Source organism: Mobula hypostoma, chromosome 10, assembly GCF_963921235.1.
Source record: "Mobula hypostoma chromosome 10, sMobHyp1.1, whole genome shotgun sequence".
Classification (NCBI taxonomy): Eukaryota; Metazoa; Chordata; class Chondrichthyes; order Myliobatiformes; family Myliobatidae; genus Mobula; species Mobula hypostoma.
In genome coordinates this window covers 131,949,309-131,973,009 of record NC_086106.1, presented here as the reverse complement: position 1 = coordinate 131,973,009, position 23,701 = coordinate 131,949,309, and the positions used below count along the sequence as shown (strand labels likewise).

Genomic DNA, 23,701 nt, shown 5'->3' with positions numbered 1-23,701 from the left:
AAAGCTGTGCCGAACATGTCCTTACCTTAGAAATTTCCTAGAGTTACCCATAGCCCTCTATTTTTCTGAGCTTTGTATACCTGTCCAGGAGTGTCTTAAAAGACTCTATTGTATCCGCCTCCACCACTGTTGCCTGCAGCCCATTCCACGTACTCACCACTCTGCGTAAAAAAACTTACCCCTGACATTTCCTTTGTACCTACTTCCAAGCACCTTAAAACTGTGCTCTCTTGTGCTAGCCATTTCATCCCTGGGAAAAGGCTTCTGACAATCCACACGATCAATGCCTCTCATCATCTTATATACCTCTACCAGGTTACCTATCATCCTCCGTCGCTCCAAAGAAAAAAGGCCGAGTTCACTCAACTTATTCTCAAAAGGCATGCTCCCCAATCCAGACAACATCCTTGTAAGTCTCATCTGCACCCTTTCTATGGTTTCATATCCTTCCTATAGTGAGACGACCAGAACTGAGCACAGTACTCCAAGTGGGGTCTGAGCAGGGTCCCTCCAAAACTCAATCCCACGATTGATGAAGGCCAATGCACCGTATGCTTTCTTAACCACAGAGTCAACCTGCACAGCAGCCTTGAGTGTCCTATGGGCTCGGACCCAAAGATCCCTCTGATCCTCCACACTGCCAAGAGTCTTTCCATTAATACTATATATTCTGAATTAAAATTGACCTACCAAAATTTAAAGTTTAAAGTTAAATTGGGTAGATATATGGACAGGAAAGGAATGAGTGCAGATAGGTGGGAATAGGATAGGGTTAGAGTTCGGCATGGACTAGAAGGGCCAAGATGGCCTGTTTCCGTGCTGTAATTGTTATATGGTTATATATCGTTATAAAATGAATCACCTCACACTTATCTGGGTTGAACTCCATCTGCCACTTCTCAGCCCATTTTTGCATCCTATCAATGTCCCACTGTAACCTCTGACAGCTCTCCACACTATCCACAACACCTCCAACCTTTGTGTCATCAGCAAATTTACTAACCCATCCCTCCACTTCTTCATCCAGGTCATTTATAAAATTCATGAAGTGTAGGAGTCCCAGAACAGATCCCTGAGGCACACCACTGGTCATCGACCTCCATGCAGAATATGACCCGTCCACAACCACACTTTGCCTTCTGTGGGCAAGCCACTTCTGGATCCACAAAGCAGTTTCCCCTTAGATCCCATGCCTCCTTGCTTTCTCAATAAGCCTTGCATAGGTACCTTGTCAAATGCCTTGCTAAAATCCAGATACACTACATCTACTGCTCTACCATCGTCAATGTGTTTAGTCACATCCTCAAAAAATTGAATCAGGCTCGTAAGGCATGGCCCGACTTTGACAAAGCCATGCTGACTATTCCTAATCATATTATGCCTCTCCAAATGTTCATAAATCCTGCCTCTCAGGATCTTCTCCATCAACTTACCAACTACTGAAGTAAGACTCACTGGTCTATAATTTCCTGGGCTATCTCTACTCCTTTTCTTGTGTAATGGAACAACATCCGTAACCCTCCAATCCTCCGAAACTTCTCCTGTCCCCAATGATGATGCAAGGATCATTGCCAGAGGCTCAGCAATCTCCTCCCTCACCTCCCACAGTAGCCTGCAGTACATCTCATCCGGTCCCGGTGACTTATCCAACTTGTTGCTTTCCAAAAGCTCCTGCACATCCTCTTTCTTAATATCTACATGCTCTAGCTTTTCAGTCTGCTGTAAGTCATCCCTACAATCGCCAAGATCCTCTTCCTTAGTGAATACTGAAGGAAAGTACTCATTAAGTACCTCTGCTATCTCCTCCGGTTCCATACACACTTTTCCACTGTCACACTTGATTGGTCCTTTTCTCTCACATCTTATCCTCTTGTGGCCCCTTTTGGCTCTCCTAATTTCTTTCTTGAGCTCCTTCCTGCTAGCCTTATAATCTTCTAGCTCTCTATTATTACCTAGTTTTTTGAACTTTTCATAGGCTCTTTTTTTTCTTCTTGACTAGATTTCCAACAGACTTTGTGCACCATGGTTCCTGTACCCTGCCATCCTTCCCCTGTCTCATTAGAACGTACTTATGCAGAAATCCATGCAAATATCCCCTGAACATTTGCCACATTTCTTCCGTACATTTCCCTGAGAACATCTGTTTCCAATTTATGCTTCCAAGTTCCTGCCTGATAGCCTTATATTTACCCTTACTCCAATTAAACGCTTTCCTAACTTGTCTGTCCTATCCCTGTCCAATGCCATGGTAAAGGAGATAGAATTGTGATCACTCTCTCCAAAATGCTCTCCCACTGAGAGATCTGACACCTGACCAGGTTCATTTCCCAATACCAAATCAAGTACAGCCTCTCTTCTTGTAGGCTTATCTACATATTGTGTTAAGAAATCATCTTGAACACACCTAACAAACTCCACGCCATCTAAACCCCTCGCTGTAGGGACATGACAATCGATATTTGGGAAATTAACATCTCCCACCACGACAACCCTGTTATTATGACACCTTTCCAGAATCTGTCTCCCTATCTGCTCCTCGATGTCCCTGTTACTATTGGGTGGTCTATAAAAAACACCCAGCAGAGTTATTGACCCCTTCCTGTTCCTAACTTCCACCCACAGAGACTCAGTAGACAATCCCTCCATGACTTCCTCCTTTTCTGCAGCCGTGACGCTATCTCTGATCAGCAGTGCCCCCACCTCTTTTGCCTTCCTGTCTGTCCTTTCTGAAACATCTATAGCCTGGCACACAAAGTAACCATTCCTGCCCCTGAGCCATCCACATCTCTGTAATGTCCACAACATCATAGCTCCAAGTACTGATCCACGCTTTGTTCATAATACTCTTTACATTAAAATAGACACAGCTCAAACCATCGGTCAGAGCGCATCCCTTCTCTATCACCTGCCTATCCTCACTCTTGCACTGTCTCCAGGCTTTCTCTATTTGTGAGCCAACTGCCTCTTCCTCCGTCTCTTCAGTTCGGTTCCCACTCTCCAGCAATTCTTGTTTAAACTCTTTCGTTTAGCCTTAGCAAACCTCCCCGCCAGGATATTGGTTCCCCTGGGATTCAAGTGCAACCCGTCCTTTTTATACAGGTCACTCCTGCCCCCTGCTCCAATCCCACAGCCACGCATTTAGACCATAAGACAAAGGAGCAGAAGTAGGCCATTTGGCCCATCGAGTCTGCTCTGCTATTTTATCATGAGCCATCTCACTCTATTCCTATACACACTGTCACGTGGTACAGGCAGTAATCCCAAGATGACTACCTTTGTTGCCCTGCTTCTCAACTTCCTTCTGAACTCCCTGAAATCTGTTTTCAGGACCTCCTCCTTTTTCCTGCCTATGTCATTGGTACCAGTATGTACCACAACCTCTGGCTGTTCTCCTTCCTACTTCAGGATATCTTGGAAGCGATCAGAAACATCCTGGACCCTGGCACCTGGGAGGCAAACTACCTTCCGTGCTTCTTTCCTGCATCCACAGAATATCCTGTCTGACCCCCTAAATATAGCGTCCCCTATCACTGCTGCCATCCTCTTCCTTTCCCTACCCTTCTGAGCCACAGGGCCTGACTTGGTTCCTTCCCCCAGGTAGGTCGTTCCCCCCCCCAACAGCACTCAAGCAGGAATACTTATTGTCAAGGGGTACAGCCACAGGGGTACTCTGTAGCCTCTGACTCCTGCCCTTCCCTCTCCTGACTGTTACCCATTTACCTGTCTCCCCAGGCCCCGGTGTGACCACCTGCCTATAGCTCCTCTCTATCACCTCCTCACTCTCCCTGACCAGACAAGGGTCATCAAGCTGCAGCTCCAGTTCCCTAACACGGTCCCTAAGGAGCTGCAGCTCGACACACCTGGCGCATATGTGGCCTTCTGTGAGGCTGGGAGTCTCCCGGACTTCCCACATCTGACACCGAGCACAGAAAGCCGGCCTCATACACATACTTCCTGTCTGTATTCTATTCAGGCAACCTACATCGCCTCGACCTGTTATCACCGAAGCCCCGTTGAGCCAAAGTCTTCCTACTCTGTCTTCCTCTACTCTCATGCCCAATCTATACAGCTGTCTCCTTTTAAACTCTTCTTGCTATTCTCACTGGCTGACGACCACGCACTTGCGCAGTCGTGCCCCAATCAAACTGCTGAAGAAATAACCGTCTCTGTTTAAACTCTTCTTGCTTTTAAATTCTGGTGAATTGGTATATTACTACCTCAAGCTTATTGCCTTTTCCCTCAGTTACCCAATAGTAAATGCAATTAGCAAAAAAAAACAAACTGCTGAAGGAACTCAGTGGGTCAGGCAGCATCTGTAAAGGGAAATGAACAGTCTACATTTTGGGTCGAGTCCTTCATCAGTTGAATTTGCTGATAGTTCAGCAATCACACGTAGAGATTTAAGAAGTTAATTGTCATTCTTCGGTACACGAGTAAAGGAGAACAAAATGATTGTTGCTCTGGACCCGATGCAGCATAAAAAAACAAACTAAGCATAAATAGCACAATAAATATAAAAGCAATCCTATAAAACACAATGTACACATAACTATTTGAGTGTGACTGTATTTGTACTCAAGCCACTTCAGAGTTTGGTGGTGAGCAGATGTAGTTTGAGATAAGCTTACAAAGCAAGAGATATAAATGTGTTGCAATGAAAGGATTATTTCTGCTGGTTAGTGGTTGATATGTTCTTCAACCCTCTACCTCGTTAACAAACAGCTCTGGAGCTTAGACTGAATCATTCTCTTTTCAGTGAGATGGAGAAACAGAAGTCAGCACTGATCGAAGCTCTCTGTGTGAAAGGGTGTGCCCTGGCTGATACATGTCTTCAATCCCAGTCACAAAGTGAAGTGGCTTCAATCAGATCGGTCGGTCAGAATGAGGATGAGGCAGATGACGTATCCAGGAGTCTGACGGAAACGTTCCACGATGTCCAAAAGTGGATCGATCTCACTGACAGTAAGGTAAATAATAGACTTGACTTCTGTCTTGTCGAGCCATGTGTTTCAAAGTATTACCTTTGCATGTTTCTAAACCGTACTAGCAATAGCCCCATCCAATAGTATTGTTCTCATTGAATCACTCCGTGTTACTGGAGTCAGTCTGGACAACATTCTCAACCAGTTACAAGTGCATTTATGAATAATCCCAGGAATGAAAAAGTCTAGAAGAATGAGGGGGAATAATATTGAAGCTTATCAAATATTCAAAGGCCTAGATAAAGTGGATGTGGAAAGGATGTTTCCTATAGTAGGGGAGTCCAGGACGAGAGGGCACAACCTCAGATAGAGGGATATCCATTTAGAACAGAGATTAGAAGGAATTTCTTTAACCAGATGGTGATGAATATATGGGATTCGTTGTCACTGACAGCCGTGGTGACCAAGTATATTTAAAGTGAAGGTTAATAGGTTTCTGATTAGTAGGGGCTTCAAAGGTTAGAGGGAGAAGGCAGAAGAGTGGAATTGAGAGGGATAATAAATCAGCCATGATTTCCCTCCTGTAGCCTGCAGCTCACCCTTGGGCAAGGTGTGGTACCTGCTTCGCCCCCCAGTCAAGGTCATGTGAAGCCAAGAAAGCAAGTGGTGAATGGTCAAATGAGCAGCTGGTAAATATCACGTCCTGGTTATGCAACCAATGACGCCAGGTAGAAGATCTCTGAAGAGTATTAATAATGGTTGAGCTGACCCATCTTGTAAAGACACTGCCCAGAAGAAAACAATGGCAAACCACTCCTGTAGAAAAATTTGCCAAGAGCAATCATGGTCACAGAGACCATGAGTGCCTACGTCATATGACATGGCACATAACGATGAAGATGGAATAGTGGAACAGACTCGATAGGTCAAAGGCCTAATTCTGTTCCTATGTCTCATGGTCTTATGGCATTCTTGCCTTGTTGTCGAGATCCAAAACTGCCCATAAACCTGGTACAATTACAATATTTCCTTAAAACACAGAAAGTTCCATATTCCCTTAAAGCATAGAATATTCCTGGATGTTAACATGTCTGTTGTTTTGGGCTCAGCACATAAATATAATCACATGTGTCTTTACTTTCTTTGGAGGTTAAAGAAGTTCAGCTTGTCACTGAACACTTTTAACAAACTTCTACAAATGTATTGCTGAAAGTATCTGTCTGTTTGCATCATGACCTCGTACAGTAATTTGAATGTGCAGGAGCATAAGAAACTGCAGAGGGTTGTGGACTTTGCCCAGTATGTGATAGGCACATCCCTCGCTACCGTTCATAATATCTACTGGAGGTGTTGTAGGTTCCCACCATCAGGCCATCTTTCATTCAGCAGGACGTACAACAGCCTGAAGTCGTGTTCAAGAACAACTACTTCCTTCAACCATTTAGTTCTTGAACCAACCAGCGCAACCCTAATCACTGCAGTTTAATAACATTATGACCACTTTGATTATTTTGCACTAATGTGTCTTTTTTTAATTGTTTAATCTATATTTTTCACTTCTGGATGCTGCTTACCTGATGCTCTGTGCCTGTGATGCTGCTGCAGGTCAGGTTCTCATTGCACCTGTGCACACGTGGACATGCAGATGACAGTAAACTCAACTCATGTTATTGAGGAAACCATTTCAATATCCAGTCTAAACTGGCTCACAGAGCAATCCTATTCCCCATTAATTTTTATATAACCCATCCTTCCCCACTCCTCTCAATTCCCTCTACCACTCAGATACACTCCAGTGGCTAGCCAAGACCATAAGACATAGGAGTAGAATAAGGCCATTCACACTACGAACTACCAACCTGCATGTGTTTGTAATGTACAAGGGAATGAGAAGAAAAGGAAGTGCAGTCACAGGGAGAACATGCTCACATCTCAACATTCAAGATTGTTTAATGTCATTTCCAGTACACAAGTGTAAAGGCAATCAAAATAATTGTTACTCTTGATCTAATGCAATACACAAAAAAACAATAAGATAAAGTTGTTTGTTATGTCTCCCCTCTCGCTGTGAAACGGACACACCTCTTTTTCCCTTATTAGGGCGAGAGAGAGCCTGTGGTATGTCGAATTACCTGGTGAACGAGTAGTCTTTATGGTACTGCAAGTCTGTCTTTATTGATGCTTTGCTGCTGCTTACACGTGGGAGGGGGGAGCTGTGGGGGGGCTTTGGGGTTCTAACATTTAGCTGTCATTCATTCTTTGGGGCACCCCTCTGTTTTCATGGATGGTTGCAAAGGAAAAGAATTTCAGGCTGTATATTAAATACATTTCTCTGACATTAAATGTACCTTTGAAGCACAATAATAATAATAAAAACAAAAAATACAAATGCATCAGATAGCATATATGCTCAAATTGTATGTCCATAAAGTGGTGTTGGACACAGGATGTCTGTACATAAGGTGACTGACAGGAAATGATAAAGTAGTGGTGCTGGGGGTGTGGAGGGTGGGTTAGTGGATGGAGGTGTTGATCAGCCTTACTGCTTGGGGAAAGTAACTGTTTTGAGTCTGGTGGTCCAGGCATGGATGCTACATAGTCTCCTTGCTGATGGGGGTGAGACAGACTCCCTGAATAGCGTGGGTGTTCCTAGTGTGAATGCTTCGTAGCCTCCTCCCTGATGGGAGCACACCACTTGCTGTATGGCTGCCAGTCTTCTAGATTTGGGCTGATCCATACCCAACCTCATTGTCCAACGGTGTTACCAATTAGTTCGGCACATTGTGGGCTGAATGGCCTATTCTATGTTTTATATTCTAACTCTGGTCTCTGTCGGACACAATGCCATCCCAAAACGTTCCGCAGTCTTTTGAATGGATTTTCAGAATTCACTATCCTATAATCTGTTCACGTTCAGTGACGGGCATTGATGGAACATTGGTACTTTAATGTTGTCGACAGGCTGTTGAGCTGTTTCATGATCTACAGCATATTCTGGGTTACTGTAGCAACTATGCTGATTATTTTTGTGTACGTGCTGGGTTACCCTAGCAACTTATACCTCTTTGGAGGCCAGGAGCATTTTATATTTATGCAACATTGCACGCAGTTGAGCAGCACCCTTCCCATACATCAGAGGCAGACAACGACACAGGAGAATCAGTCCTCACTGCATTTCATTTCCAATTGATGCTGCTGCTGATCCTTAAACGCTTACATACCTTCCTGACATACAGTTACTCTCTCTGCCCTGAAGGCTGCATATGTGGAATTGTGTAAGATCAGTATAGCTAATGATTGATCAGACCACTGAGTTAGGTGGCATGCTAGTGTAATGGTTGGCGTAACTCTTATTACCAAGCAAGCAACCCGGGTTCAAATCCGCCACTGTCAGTAAGGAGTTTGTACATTCTCCACTGCCAGCATTTACTTGTTTAACATTTTAAAAATATTCTTTTATCAAACATGGTCTCAAGGTATCTCAATTAAATCTCAAGGTAGTCTATTGTGACAAATACATACTTTGACAATAAATTTAGTTTGCACTCTTAATCTTTGAGGTGTAGTCTCACACAGCAATATACAAATTGTCAGAGGACTTCCTGACTGACAGTAACGGCCATCAGCTGTCTTCCTGACTGCTTGCTCTATCTATGCATATATTATGATGCTTCTAAATACAACCACTTGTTTATGAAGTTCTCTGAGAGGATGGCACAGTCACGGTTAGTGTAGTGCTCTAATAATTCCTGCAGTTGTCTGTAAGGAGTTTGTACATTCCCTCCATGACTGGGTGCTTCAGCTTCCGCTCACATTACGAAGACATATAGACAAGAAGATTAATTGATCGTGTGAGTGAAAGTGGGCAGCATGAGCTCGTTGGGCCAGAAATGTGCTGTATCTCTAAATCTAAATGGAAGACACTTGATGGAATGGTATACAATACTGCACTTCACTGTATGTTTCAATGTATATGTGACAAATAAAACTGATGTTTAAAATCTGTCTACAGCACAGAAACCAGCCTTTGATCTCGGCTGGTCTCTGCTGGTGTTTAGGCAGTGCACACACTTCACCCAGACTGCCAGCACAACTGTGTAACTTTTTCTCTCTTTTGGATTTGCATATTTCCCTTTAAATCTGTCTACAATACTTGTGTAGTCCAGTCTCCAGTCCTTGTAGCAAAATCAAACCAGAATATACTGGAACACTCAGCAGTTCGTACGTGATCTGTCCAAAGAACAGGAGTCGGTGTTTCAGGTCAAAAACCCTGCACCAGTCTACCCACGAGTGAAAATATGTCTTCTGTCACTTTCTTATATTTAGAAATTCCAGAAAATATGGGCACATACTGTATACCCTATGTTGAAACTGGCAAACCATTTTGTTATCTGAGGCCACCACCAAGTTCACACAAGCTTCTTTTGTCCGACACAGAACTGTTCTAGCCTCTTCAATCTTATTGGTATGGAAAACATCTAAATCCTGTTGTCAAGCATCCTTCTAAATCTGACACCTCCGAAGTCTAAAATCCAGATCTTGGCACAGTCCTCAAGTTTAAATAATGCCTGCTTTTCCATTCTGGCCCTCTAAAATCAAACCTCTTCATTAGCTGCGTTTCTTTGACTTTGTTAACTTGTGTATTTCCCCAACTCTTAGACCATTGGACATAGGAGCAGAATTAGGCTATTCAGCCCATTGAGTCTGCTACACCATTCCATCATGGCTGACTTATTATTCCTCTCCACCCCATTCTCCTGCCTTCACCCTGTAATGTTTAACACTCTGACTAATTAAGAACCTATCAACCTCTGCTTTAAGTATACCCATTGATTTGGCCTCCACAGCTGTCCGTGGCAATGAATTCCACAGATTCACAATCCTGTGACTAAAGAAATTCCTCCTCATTTCTGTTCTAAGTGGACAGGTTTGTATTATAAGGCTGTGCCTCTTGATCCCAGACTCCCCCACTATAGGAAACATCCTCTCCACCTCCACTCTATCAAGGTCTTTCAATAATTGATCGGTTTCAGTGATATTCCCCCCCCCCCATTATTTTAAACTCCAGCGAATACAGGGTCAGAGCCATCAAAAGCTCAAACGTAATTCTTTTCATTCTTAGAATCACTCTTTTGAACATCCTCTGGACTCTCTCCAATGCCAGCACATCTTTTCTGAAATAAAGAGCCCTAAACTGCTCACAATACTCAATTGCAGTTGACTAATGCCTTATAAAGCCTTAGTATTGCATCATTGCTCTTATATTCTAGCCCTCTGAAAACATATGCTGCCACCATATGGCCTTCCTGACCATCGACTCAACCTGAAAAGAAGGAGCAGTGGGCCAAACGTAGGCAGCTGGTACTAGTGGGTTGGATGTTTTAGTCAGCATTGACTGGTTGGGTTGTAGGGCCCATTTCCATTCTGCATTACCCTGGACCAATGTCATCAAATCGGCTTTACAGGTAATTTATCTCCTTGCTGCTGGAGGCAATTTGCATTGTGTGAATTGGCAGCGGGCCTCCAGTGATACAGCAGTGACTTTTCAAGATTCAAGACTCAGCAATGTCATTCCCAGTACATATGTATAAAGAAGAACGAAATAATTGTTACTACGGAACTGGTGCAGCACAAAAAAAAACACAATATGCATGAAGAATACCATAATAATTTAAAAAACACAACCAATATACATAAGAGAGCCTACATTGATTGTATGTCCATCAAGTGACACCAGGCACAGGTGTGTCTGTGGAAATGATAAAGAAGTAGCGGTAAGAGGTGGGTTATTGGGTGGAGGTGTTGATCAGCCTTAGTGCTTGGGGAAAGTAACTGTTTTTGAGTCTGGTGTTCTATGTGTAGACTGCGTTGCCTCCAGCCTGATGGGTGTGGGACAAACAGTCCATGAGCAGGGTAACATCCTTCTTGATGTTACCGGCCCCTTGCTGGCATCTTTCTGTACATATGTCCTGGATGACGTGTATGCTGGTCCCATTGATGCATTGGGCAGTTTTGACTTCCTCTTTTAAAGCCTCACTGTCATTCATGGAAGTCCTTGTGCAGAACACCCTAAAGGGTAACCTGCATGTTGAGCTGGTGGTGAGGAAGGCAAATGCAATGTTAGCATTCATTTCAAGAGGTCTACAATACAAGAATAGGGATGTTATGCTGAAGATTTGTAAGGCACTGGTGGGGCCTCACCTTGAGTATTGTGAACAGTTTTGGGCTCCTCATCTAAGGAAAGATATGCTGGCATTGGAGAAGGTTCAGAGGAGGTTCACAAGGATGATTCCAGGAATGAAAGGGTTATCATACAAGGAATGTTGGTCTGTACTCATTAGAATGTCGAAGGATGAGGGGGATCTCATTGAAACCTTATGAATGTTGAAAGGCCTAGACAGAGTAGATGTGAAAAGGATGTTTCCCATGGTGGGAGAGTCTAGGCTAAAAGGGTACAGCCTCAGGATAGAGGGGTGTCCAGTTAAAACAGAGCCACGGAGAAATTTCTTTAGCCAGAATTTGAGGAAGTTATTACCATGGGCAGTTGTGAAGGCCAGGTCATTGGGTGTATTTGAGACGGAGATTGATAGATTCTTGATTAGACATGGCATCAAACGTTACGGAGAGAATGCCGGGGAGTGGGGCTGAGGAGGGGAGAAAAGGATCAGTTACAATTGAAAGGCTGGATCAGAATTAATGCGCCAGTGGTCTAATTTTGCTCACATGTCTTATGGTCAAAGTGCAGTTTCAGTACCACGCAGTGATGCAGCTTGTCCGGATGTTCCCGGCTGTGCACCTGCAGAATGATGTGGGTATAGATGTGCAAAGTCGGGCTACCTTCGGCCGCCTCCTCATTATTGTGAGGCATTCTGAGCGGCCAAAGGTACAATAGAAATGTAGCTTCTTCCCTCTGCCCTACTTCCTGCCCTAGGGTATTTGAATAAGTCCCTCCATGGCACAGCAGAAGCTGTTAAACGGTAACTTATTACCTTCTGTGTTTGTGGAATCTTGTCAGGTTTGTGTAAAGAGTTGCAGTAGCGATTTCATGGTGCATAATAACATAACAAATAGAACAGGCGTAGACCATTCAGCATCTCGCGCCTGCCCCACCACTCAATGACATCAAGGCTCACCTTAAGGCAGCACAGTAGTGTCGCGATTAGCATGGCGCTATTACAGCTCAGGGCGTTGGAGTTCAGAGTTCAATCCCAGCGCAGTCTGTATGTTCTCCCAGTGATTACGTTGGTTTCCTACAGGTGCACCGGTTTCCTCCCACAGTCCAAAGACGTACCAGTTAGTAGGTTAATTGGTCATTGTAAATGATCCCATATTAAGGCTAAGGCTAAATCGTTGGCAAAGGCTAACTGCTGACGAGACATCAACCATTTCAACTTCACCACCCCTCTCTCCAATTCCATTGGTCATTGTAAATTCTCCCATGTTTAGGCTACTTTACTGAGGCTGAGCAACATCTATCAGACAGCTCCTTTTGTTTACCCCTTGAACAGGATCCCACTAAGGAGCACAGGGCCTTTGACTCCCACCCCATCACTGACCTTATCAATTCTGAGGATCTCCCATCTACTGCCAGCAACCTCATAGTTCTTTCACCCCACACCTCCCGTTTCTACTTCCTACCCAAGGTCAACAAACCTGTATGTCCAGATAGACCCATTGCTTCAGCTTGTTCCTGCCCCACTGAATTTATATCTGCATACCTTGACTCAGCCTTATCCCCCCTGGATTTAGTCCCTTCCCACTTTATAACACTTCACACACTTTTGATCTTTTCAATGATTTCAAATTCCCTGGCTCCAAGCATCTTATTTTCAGCATGTATGTCCAGTTCCCATCCCCCAACAGGAAGGCCTTAAAGCTCTCCGTTTCTTTCTGGACTCCAGACCCAACCAGTTTCCCACCACCGCCGCTGTCCTCCATTTAGTGGAAGGTGCGCAGCAGCTTTGAATGTCCTATGGACATTGACCTTAAGATCTCGCTGATCCTCCACGCTGCCAAGAGTATTACCATTAATATTATAATCTGTCTTCAAATTTGACCTACCAAAATGAACTTGTAAAAATGCTATCCTCTTCTCTCAATTCCTCCATCTCCGCCACATCTGCTGTGAAAATGAGGCTTTTTGTTCCAGAACAGCAATGTCCTTCTTCAAAGAAAGGGGCTTCCCTTCCTCCACCATCAACGCTGCTCTCAACCACATCTCTTCCATTTTGCGCATATCTGCCCTCACCCCATCCTCCCGCCACCCACCAGGGTTAGGTAACCTCTTGTCCTCACCTACCGCCCCACCAGCCTTCGTGTCCAACACATAATTCTCCGTAACTTCTGCCATCTCCAATGGGGTCCCACCACCAAACATATCTTTCCCTCTTCCCCACTTTCTGTGTTCCACAGGGATTGCTCCCTGCACAACTTCCTTGTCCATTCATCCATCCCCACTGATCGCCCTCCTGGCACTTATCCTTGCAAGCAGAACAAATGCTACACCTCCTCCCTCACTACCATTCAAGGCCCCAAACAGTCCTTCCAGGCCTTCCAGGTGAGGCGACACTTCATCTGTGAGTCTGTAGGGGTTATCTACTGTATCCAGTGTGGCCTCTTGTATGTCAATGATACCAGACGTAGATTAGGAGACTGCTTCGCCGAGCACCTATGCTCTGTCTGCCAGAAAAAGCAGAATCTCCCAGTGGCCACCTATTTTAATTCCACTTTCCATTCTCATTCCAACATGTCCATGCATGGCCTCCTCTACTGTCATAATGAGGCCACACTCAGGTTGGAGCAGCAACACCGTATATTCTGTCTGGGTGGTCTCCAACCTGATGGCATGAGCATCAATTTCTTGAACTTCTGGTAATGACCCCCCTCCCCCTCATTCTCTATTCCCCATCCACTTTTCCCTCTCCCACCATATCTCCTTGCCTGCTCATCGCCACCCTCTGGTAATCCTCCCCTGTTTCTTTCTTTTATGGCATTCTGTCCTCTCCTATCAATTTCCCCCTTCTCCAGCCCTGTACCTCTTTCACCAACCAACTTTCCCAGCTCTTTACTTCACCCCTCCCACTCCCAATTTCTCCTATCACCTTGTGTTTCTTCCTGCTCTCCCCTCACCTTCTAACTCTGACTCCTCATCTTTTTTTCAACAGTCCTGCTGAAGGGTCTCTGTCCGAAACGTCAGCTGTACTCTTTTCCATAGATGCTGCCTGGCCTGCTGAATTCCTGCAGCATTTTGTGTGTGTTGCTTGCATTTCCCTTGTTTGTGGTTAAATTGTTGAGTTGCTTGAGCAATGGCCCCAAGGGCCAGAAAGGCCTGTTCCTCAGTGGCATTATCTAAGGTATGGCAGGTATGGCACGTGTCCTGGACGCGACTTGAAGGGGTGGGGGGCACTGAGCAGTTTCTATTAAAGTCAGACAAGCCATCTTCGGATAGCAAAAAAAGAATTTTCTTCAGATGTATGATCTGTCTTTGATTATCATGGGTGAGAAGCACTAAGATGGCCTTATTTCAGAGCATTGTGTACGAAGACCATGAAACGTTTCTTCACGAAGAAGAAGGACAGTGGAGCTGAAAGATGTCAGAGATGAAAGAAACGAATTGCTGATGAAAACTTGAGAGATGCCGGGTTAACAGCTAAGGAGGAAATCGAAAGAGTCATGAAGGGAACACTCGACCGTCTTCACAGAGAAATGGACGAAAGGTTCGCTCGTTTGCATGACACTTACTTCTCGATGTCGAGGGACTGTGTTATGGTGCCGACAGTAATGACCTAAAGAAGAAGTGCAAAAGTTTGGGTGAATTGTACAGCTCTGATGTTGATGGACAGCAGCTATATGAAGAAATTTTAGATCGCAGAATGTTGCTATTAAGGCGGGTCAACATGAAAATATCAAACCTGAAGAGCTTCTTGAATTTATTGTTGGGTATGGAGATAAGAGCGTCTTCCCCAATCTTCGCATTGCTATTCAGATAATGCTAACCATCGCAGTTTCCATTGCCAGCTGTGAGAGATCATTCAGCAAGTTAAAACTAATACTTTCGTATTTGAGAGCCTCCATGGGTCAAGATGGACTCTGTGATCTTGCTCTGCTGAGTGTAGAAAGAGAAGAAACTGAAAAAACTGACTTTCATCACATCATAGACCAATTTGCATCAGTGAAAGCAAGGAAGGTGCAGTTATAATCTTCATGTAGTGCCATAATTTGTTAATTAAAAGATTAACGAGCTTGACTTGTATTTTTGAGCTGATATTATGGTAAAGTTATCTAAAAGATGGGTGTCAGATGTTTGGACAGTGGCGCAATTTCAGTGCTTGCCATGGGTGCTATTTTCCGTAGATACACCCCTGCTGTTCCTCACTGTAACTCTGCCAGCACATCCTTGGGTGTGTTGGTTAATACAAATGACACATTTCACTGTGTGTTTTCATGTAAATATGATAAACATGAATCTGAATCTATCTTCCTCATTTATGTCCCTGTCTAGTTATCCCTATAACATAGAGATTTCACCATCTCTTCCAGCAGTGAGATCCAGATATCAACCCCTCTCTGTGGGGTGGGGGAAGATTTTCCCTTCAAATTCCCTTTCAAGTTCCTTCCACCTCTCCTCATGATGGTCTTTGTTGTCCTCCAAGCCTTTTGTCTGTCCTGTACAGAAAAAAGTGCCCTCATGTTGGAGTTGAACAGTGAACTTAGCACACCCTAACAACTCCTTACTCCTTGTTTTGATATCCCTGCCATGGGGACAAAAAGGTTTTGACAGTTGTCCCTATGTCTGCCTCTTGTATTTTTGTGTATTTTTTTTTTGGCGTGTGGCTGCATGTGTGCAAGTCTGTGTGTGTGCGCGTGCACGGCTGTGCGTGTGCGTCCGTCTGTGATGACATCTTTTTCATGGCTTTTACAAGGTGCGGAGCGAGAGAGAGACTGTGTGGCACGCCGCTCCTCACACAGCCATTTCGCAGTGTTCTTCCCTTTATTTTTTACGAGGTCGAGTTGCGATCTCGACACTTAATCCAGCGCGGATGGAAAGTGTACTCAGAAGCGGACCCGACTGGTTTTGAACCAGGGAACCTCCGTTCCCGGGTCTGGCGCCGATGTCGTTGCGTCACCAGTCGGCTTGTGTACTTCTTTATGGAACTGATTCCAAACCTGATAAGCTCACTCTAAAACACGTTCACAGTAATATTTATTTACTTATTTAGTATTACTTGTAATTGTTTTTTGTTTTTACAGTTTTTCATCTTTTGCACATTGATTGCCAGTCTCTTCTGAGTGTAATTGTTCATTGATTCTATTGTATTTCTTTGTTTCACTGTGAATGTCTGCAAGGAAATGAATCTCAGGGTAGTACATGGTGGCATTTGTGTCTCTTCTTAAGCCCATCACCCCTGCTGTGGCATAGGCCACCGAGGGCAGCTTGACAGACTTCTCTGTTCTGCACTGTCAGTCCTGTGGCTTCTGATTTCACCACACAACTTTGTATATCTTATTGACAAAGGATCTTCCCCTCTTAGGGATGAGGTCTTTGGAGCTTCTACTGTTATATCTGTTGCTCTGGGTTTTTACAAGATGCCCATGCCCAACCCTCCCCCTTTGGCACACAAGCTTAAAAGTTCATATATGTCACCACATACACCCTGAGATTCATTTTTCTGCAGGCATACTGAGCAAAGCTATAGAATAGTAACTATAACAGAATCACAAATCATGCAAACAATAAAAAAAACAAACAGTACACAGAACATGAACAGCAGTGTCCCGAAAAGTGGCACAGAGCCAGTCCAGGAGTCAATGGCTGCAGGCCACAGCCAGGTTCAGTGCTGAGGCGAGCGCTGATGGCTACAGGTCACAGCCAAGTTTAGTGCTGATGGCTGCAGGCCATAACTACAGGGTCAGTTCAGCACTGAAGTGTGTAAAGCTTCACAAAATAGTGAGCTGACCACCAGTACACCCTCTGCTCTTGAGCCTGACACCTGAATCTTTTTAATCTAGAAGAGGATATTTAAGGGGAGGATATATTATTGGGGAATGCATTACCTATGGGTGGATTTGTGAAGTACTGCTGGTGTTTTCATAGTGCACCTTTCTGTTTCCAGGCACTGACTTTTGCGTATAAGCATGCATTGGTGAAGCAGCATTTTGGACGTGCATTGAAGTTTGCTACAAAAATTGTTGAGAATAAGCCAAGCCAAGAGAACTGGAACAACTGTATTCAGGTTGGTGCAAACGTCCTTTGCTCACAAGTGAGGAAAGATGAGCCGATCCAAGCTGCCCTCACGTAGTACAGCTAAACTTGCATTCCCCACGGACAGGGTGGTGCCTGTTTCCCCCGTCTCATGAAGAGACTGTGAAGCTGGGATTGCCTGAAATATTGACTGTTTATTCCCGTCCTTAGATGCTGTGTGACCTGCTGTGTTCCTCCAGCATCTTATTTGTGTTGTTCTGAATTTCCAGCATCTGCAGTCTGTTGTGGTTTATCACCCAGAATGATTCCTGGAATTAAAGGGTTAATCTTTGGGAGGGGTGTGGGATGGGGAGATTTGGCTGGATGGGAGATGTTTGTATGCAACGACCATGTGGAGAAATTACCCAAGCCTTGTGCCAGACCCCTCACTCTGCTCTTAGTGTTCCCGGCACTCAGACATCAACACAGGATGAGATAGGTAATTTCACACAAGACCACAAGCATGTTTTTTTCATACAGCGAGTTCTAAAAGTGCTTGAGTTGGATTTCATTTATTGTTCGTGACTTCACTGGAAGTCGCAGTGAATTGAGACGATTCCTCTCGTCTCTCCTATCAGATTCCTCCTTCTCCAGCCTTTTACCTTTTCCACCTATCACCTCCCAGTTTCTCACTTCATCTCCCACTCACCTGACCTCACCTATCACCTTCTTGTTTGTATTCCTTCGCTTTCCCTCATCATCTTATTCTGGTATCTTCCCCCTTCCTTTCCAGTCCTAATGAGGGATCGCTGCCTGAAAAATTGACCATTTATTCATTTCCTGACTGACCTGCTGAGTTCCTCCAGCATGTTGTGTGTGATGCTCTGGATTCTCGGCATCACTGCTTAGCACAATGCTGTTACTGCTCGGGGCAACAGAGCTTGGAGATCAATCCCGGCATCCCCTTTAACAAGTCTCTGAACGTCCATGCTGTGAAATGTTTGGATTTTCTCTGGGTGCTCTGGTTTTCTCCCATAGTCCAAAGACATACCAGTTAGTAGGTTAATTAATCATTGTAAATTGTCCAGTGATTAGGTTAGGGTTGAATCGGGGTTGTTCAGGGTTGCTGGGTGGCGTACCTGGAGGGGTCTATTCCACACTGTGTCTATAAGTAAATGAATATCTGCAGAATCTCTTTGTGTTTATAAATTGCGTTGATGATTGTGTCAACTAACATGTTTTCTCTTATAGTTGATGAAGTCCCTGGGTTGGGAGCACTGCGCCTCTCTCTGCGAGAATTCTCTGCTGGTGATGTACCCTCCGGATTATGTTCCCTTTTAATTCATATCTGTGGAGTGAAGAATATCGAGTGCTTATTTAATCAGGATTGGTCCGTGAGGACCCAGATGGATGATTGGAGTGGACTTTATGTTTGGATTATTTTCATATGTCGCCTTCTTTTAAAAAAAAAAAATTGGACTGTGGTGGAATCTACAAGATAATTGTGTGTGGTTGGTGTTAGGAAATCTTCAGGTTTTGTTTGCCAGCTGTCGAGGAATCTTCTCCCTTTGTGACATTGCCCAGGCTGTGTTTCGGAAAAGACAGGGACTCCTTCAGGTTTGTCAGAATTCCATCACCATCCAACATCCTTCCTTCAATCCCGGTAGATTTCTTCATGCCTTCCTCTCAGAACCACAAGAAACATGCTCTTCTTTCTATTTGGGAATCGTGCACCAGCAGTGTTAGCGAATCCAAAGGAGGCATTGGGGTGTTGTATGTGATGGGGTCTGGCCTTCCACAGTGTGGCCAGAACCTGGCCTGGGACACCTGAAGAAGGGGGAACAGACCAGGGAGATTTTGAGGAAAGAACAGTCAGGGGGAAGCTAGCTGTCTTTGCAACCTGATGTACCATCCAGTCGATCAGTTCCATAACTCTAAATGACAAATGCCCATCAAAAATCTACCAATGTCAATCTAACAATTGCCCTTCAGCATTGGCAGCTGTTGGGATAATGTTTCTCCTGTCCAACATATACAACATGCTGGAGGAACTCGGCAGGTCAGGCATCATCTGCGGAAATGAATAAAGAGTCGACATTTCAGATCGAGACCCTTCTTCAGGACTGGCAAGTGAGGGGAGGGGCAGGACTACAAGCTGCAGGTAAGGCTGGGTGGGTAGGTAGGAGAGGGGGCGATGAAGTAAGTATCAGAATCAGGTTTAATATCGCTGGTGTATGTCATGAAATTTGTTTTGTGCCAGCAGTAAATGCAATACATAAAAATTAAAAATATAAATTACAATAAGAAATAAATAATGAAATAACAAATACAAACAGAGCAAAAAAAAAAGAAAAAAATAGTGAGCTAGTGTACATTGTCCGTTCAGAAATCTGATGGCGGAGGGTAAGAAGCTGGTACTGAAATGTCGAGTGTGTGTCTTCAGGCCCCTGTATCTCCACTTTAGTGGTAGCAATGAGAAGAGGGCATGTCCTGGGTCAACTGTGTATTCCCCCTCAAAAGATGCCTTGTGAACAGATATGCTGAAAACTCCCCACCCTCCCCAAACCCCCGAATGAATCGTAGTAAAAGCAGTTTCCACTACCCCACTCCAGAACTTCAGCTAGGTGTATGTGGCCCTGAGTCACTTTTGTGCCCTGATGTGGTCTCTACTTCCTGTGCAACATTGCATCTGCCCAGCAGTTATACTGGTGGTATTACACAGCAGGTCAAACAGCATCTGCAGGGGAGGGATTGTTAATGTTTCAGACTGAAACCCTGCATCAAGACTGGCATCAGGACTTGTAATTTCTTCCAACCCCAGCAGCAGTCTCCACAGATGCTGCTCAACCCGCTGAGTTCCAAGAACAAATTGTGTGTAGCCTCAGATTCCAGCATCTGTGTCTTCACTGTTTTTTGGCCACATTCTCCTGGAAGCTATGGTAGCACGATGCTGATACGGCAGGGGTGTCAGAGTTTGGAGTTTAATTCTAATGTCCTCTGTACAGCCACCCTATGTCCATAGATGTACTGGTTTGTATGTTGATTGGCCATTGTAAATTGCCTTGTGATAAGGCTAGGATTAAGTAAGTGGATTGCTGGGCAGTGCAGTTTGTGGGGCCGGAATGGCCTATTCCACTGTATCTCTGAATTAAAAAAATAAGAATTATCTTGGTAAACGTCATCATGAAGCTGAGACAGATGTGAAGATACCGCCTTTCCCTGCTGCCCCGGCTGGGTCTATATCTGACTCCAGAACCAGGAGAGCAACTGTTGAGTCTCCTCTTCAAGGATGTCCAGCAAAGTATTCAGTGCAGAACCACGACTGTCACCTCCACCAATAACCATTACACCCGCAGGAAAAACAAACACGTTAAATTGTCAACCACTGAAGTGTGAATTAGGCTGTTGCCGCCAATTCTGCAGGATGTTTCCTTGTTCCATTGTCCCATAGTTGTCAGAACTTGTCTTCCTGTTCACCGAAATAACTCTGCCCTCCAGCTACCCTCTTCCCCCACCCCCAGTGTCCCTCCCCATTCCAGCTTCCCTCACTTTTGATGAGACAGGGATTTACAAACACTTGAGACTCTAGCCGAAATAGCCTGGCTGAGACAAACAACTCGGTAGCCTGAGACAATCCATTAGCTGGTAAAAAACAACATTGGTCTGTCATGGAATTGGATAAATATTTTTACGTTGCTTTTGTTGTGCAATGCAGGTTTTAATATGAAATAATTTCAGCTGTTATTTATATAAATGCTGTTTAATTATATCTAGGACTGCATGTTGTTGCTTTCCACGTGATCATTATTTCAAAACAAGAAAAGTATATTCTTTATACCGCGCAGGGGAAGAAGGAATATCCCCATTGTGCCTTCAGATGTGGAGCAGCCTTTTGTAAATGCATATCAGTGTTTATCAACGAATGATCAATGTGCTAATTAAGGACTGGTGGATCTCATTTCTTACCAGTGAAGGAAATGTGTTGCCCTGTGACATTAAGGAAAGAAGACTACTTCATATAAACTTCCTGACAATTGTGATTATGCATTCTGCAAAAATTACTAAATATTCCAACCAAATAAATCATAAGTTGTTTAACAGATGAGTGATTTTATGTTCCTGTTCTCTGGAAATGAAGATTCATAGAAAGCAGTTCAGCATTGCAGATGTTGGATGCTTGGACTGCAAGAGGTTTACAGACCCATAGTTCTTTGGAAGTGGTATCGCAGGTTGATAGGATTGTAAAGAGACATTTTGTCACATTGGCCTGTATAACTCAAGAGTACTGAGCACAGGAGTTGGGAGTTACATTGAAGTTGTATGAGGTGTAGATGGTGCTAAATTCAGAGTATTGTTTGCAATTCTGGTCACCGAAGTGAAAGATATCAATAAGATTATAAGACTACAGAGAAAATTTACAAGGATATAGTCAGGACTTGAGGACCTGAGTTACAAGGATGGAATGAATAAATTAGAACTTTATTCCCTGGAACACAGTAGATTGAGGGGAGATTTCATAGGGGTGTACAAAATTGAGGGGTATAGGTAGGGTAAATGCAAGCAGGCTTTTTCCACTAAGGTTGGGTGAGAATACAACTAGAGGTCATGGGTTAAAGGTGAAATGTACCTATCCAAATTTCTCTTAAATGTTGAAAATAAACCCACATCTACCACTTCCACTGGCAGTTCATTCTACTCTCATCACCCCATTCAGAGGGTGGTGAGAGTAGAATGAACTGCCAGTGGAAGTGGTAGATGTGGGTTTATTTTCAACATTTAAGAGAAATTTGGATAGGTACATAGATGGGAGTGGTATGGACATGGACAGGTCTAGGGCAGAATAATGGTTCGGCATGGACTAGCTGGGCCAAACTGGTCTGTTTCTGTTCAATAGTGCTCTGAGAGTCTGTTGAAAGAGCTGCCCATGTGTTGTTGCAATGCCCAAGGCAGCTCCGCTGTCTTCTAAACGTGATGCTTTCCAAATCACAACCCTTTGATTTTTTTTTAATCCAGGTTTTGCCTCTGGTTCTAATGCAATATTAGGTTTGGAGGGATGGCTTGGGGGGAAAATGGGGAGTCAGCGATCTGTTTAGGGACAGGGATAGAGTGAGTTTGAGGTTTTCTTTGCGTGTTGCACCAGACAGTCAGCCATTCTTGTCTGGCGCGTGGTGTCAGGATTGGTCTCCTTTTGGATTAACCAGGTCACGATATGAACGTTCCTGACTCATGTTTTTTATTTTACAAGGCCGAGTGGCTAGCTCAACGCTCAACCCGGCACGGATAGAAAGCGTGCTCGGGGGGTGGCCCGACTTGGATTCGAACTCGGGAACCTTCACTCCGGAGTCTGGTGCTGATGCCATTGCATCAGTTAGAGGTAGGGGGCACTAACAAAGAGTCAGGGACAGGAGCGATGGACATGCCTGTTTCTGTACTGACTTGAATTCTGAGTATGACTGGCTATCATTTGTAGGCAGGCTTATAATCGTCTTGCCTTCTCTTCTGAAGCATTTTCTCAAGAGCCTTTACAAAGGATCTCATACACATCACTCACACTGTGCTTTTCAACCCTCCCAGTCTGCTTTCAGTTCAACGATGGTCCCTTAATCCTGGTTTTGACCCCTCTTTTGAGCCAACAGCCCTTTTGGGAAGCGAACTCCAGTGATAGTCTCTCTCTGGCCACAGCAGAATATCCCAGCAATGCAAAGTGTATGAAGCACGAGAGAATGGCTAGAACTTGTGGACATACAATGAAGGTAGAGTGGCTGACCTGCTCCCTCTGCTGAAGTCGAACAAAGTGTGCAACCTCTACATTGTTCTGATACTGATTGGATTTCACTGACTTAAGAATAATGGCATTATCAACTCAAACACCGTTACTTCTTCAGTGTCCCGAAGCAGTCGACTGCAACAAGCTAGTGACTGTTCATTCCCCTTCAGAGATGCTGTGTGCGTTGCTCCACATTTCCAACATCTACAGAATCTCTTGCGTTTATGATTTGCCGCTCTGCTGTGAAGCCTCTTTGAGGTATGCCTGCCCTGAAAACATTTAATTAGACCATAAGACAGAGGAGCAAAATCAGGCCAGCTGGCCCATCGAGTCTGCTCCACCATTCAATCATGGCTGATCTGTGTCTTCCCCTCCTCATCCCCACTCTGCGGCCTTATCAAAACAAGGTTCTCCAAGGAGTTGTTACAGTGTGTGAAGTTCAGGCTGTTCACTGTACAACTCCAACGTGAAGGCAATTTTTATGTACGGGACAGAAAAAAGGCTTGGAGGACAACAAAGATCATCATGAGGAGAGGTGGAAGGTACTTGAAAGGGGATGTGAAGGGAAACATTTTTCCCCACTCCACAGAGAGTGGTTGATAGCTGGTCTCGCTGTGGGAAGAGATGGTGACATCAGATACAATCTCTATGTTTAAGGGAGAAGTAGACAGGTACATAAATGAGGAAGGTAGATTCAGCTTCATGTGTTTATCACATGTACATGGAAAGGTACAGTGAAATGTGTCACTTGTATTAACCAACACACCAAAGGATGTGCTGGCAGAGTTACAGTGAGGAACAGGTCTTTCCGGCCCCTGGAGCCATTCTGGA

The 23,701-nt window shown here is 44.4% G+C and overlaps 1 protein-coding gene across 1 annotated transcript in view; it reads left to right on the top strand.

Annotated features, from left to right (window-relative positions):
- Positions 1-21,208, top strand: part of LOC134353176 (tripeptidyl-peptidase 2-like) — a 201,819-nt gene extending 180,611 nt beyond the window's left edge. Inside the window, exons 27-29 of the mRNA XM_063061169.1 lie at positions 4,757-4,967; positions 17,036-17,155; positions 18,355-21,208. Coding sequence (XP_062917239.1) covers positions 4,757-4,967; positions 17,036-17,155; positions 18,355-18,444 — 421 coding nt within the window. The 3' untranslated portion in view covers positions 18,445-21,208. The remainder of the gene's footprint in view (positions 1-4,756; positions 4,968-17,035; positions 17,156-18,354) is intronic.
- Positions 21,209-23,701: the final 2,493 nt, after the last annotated feature.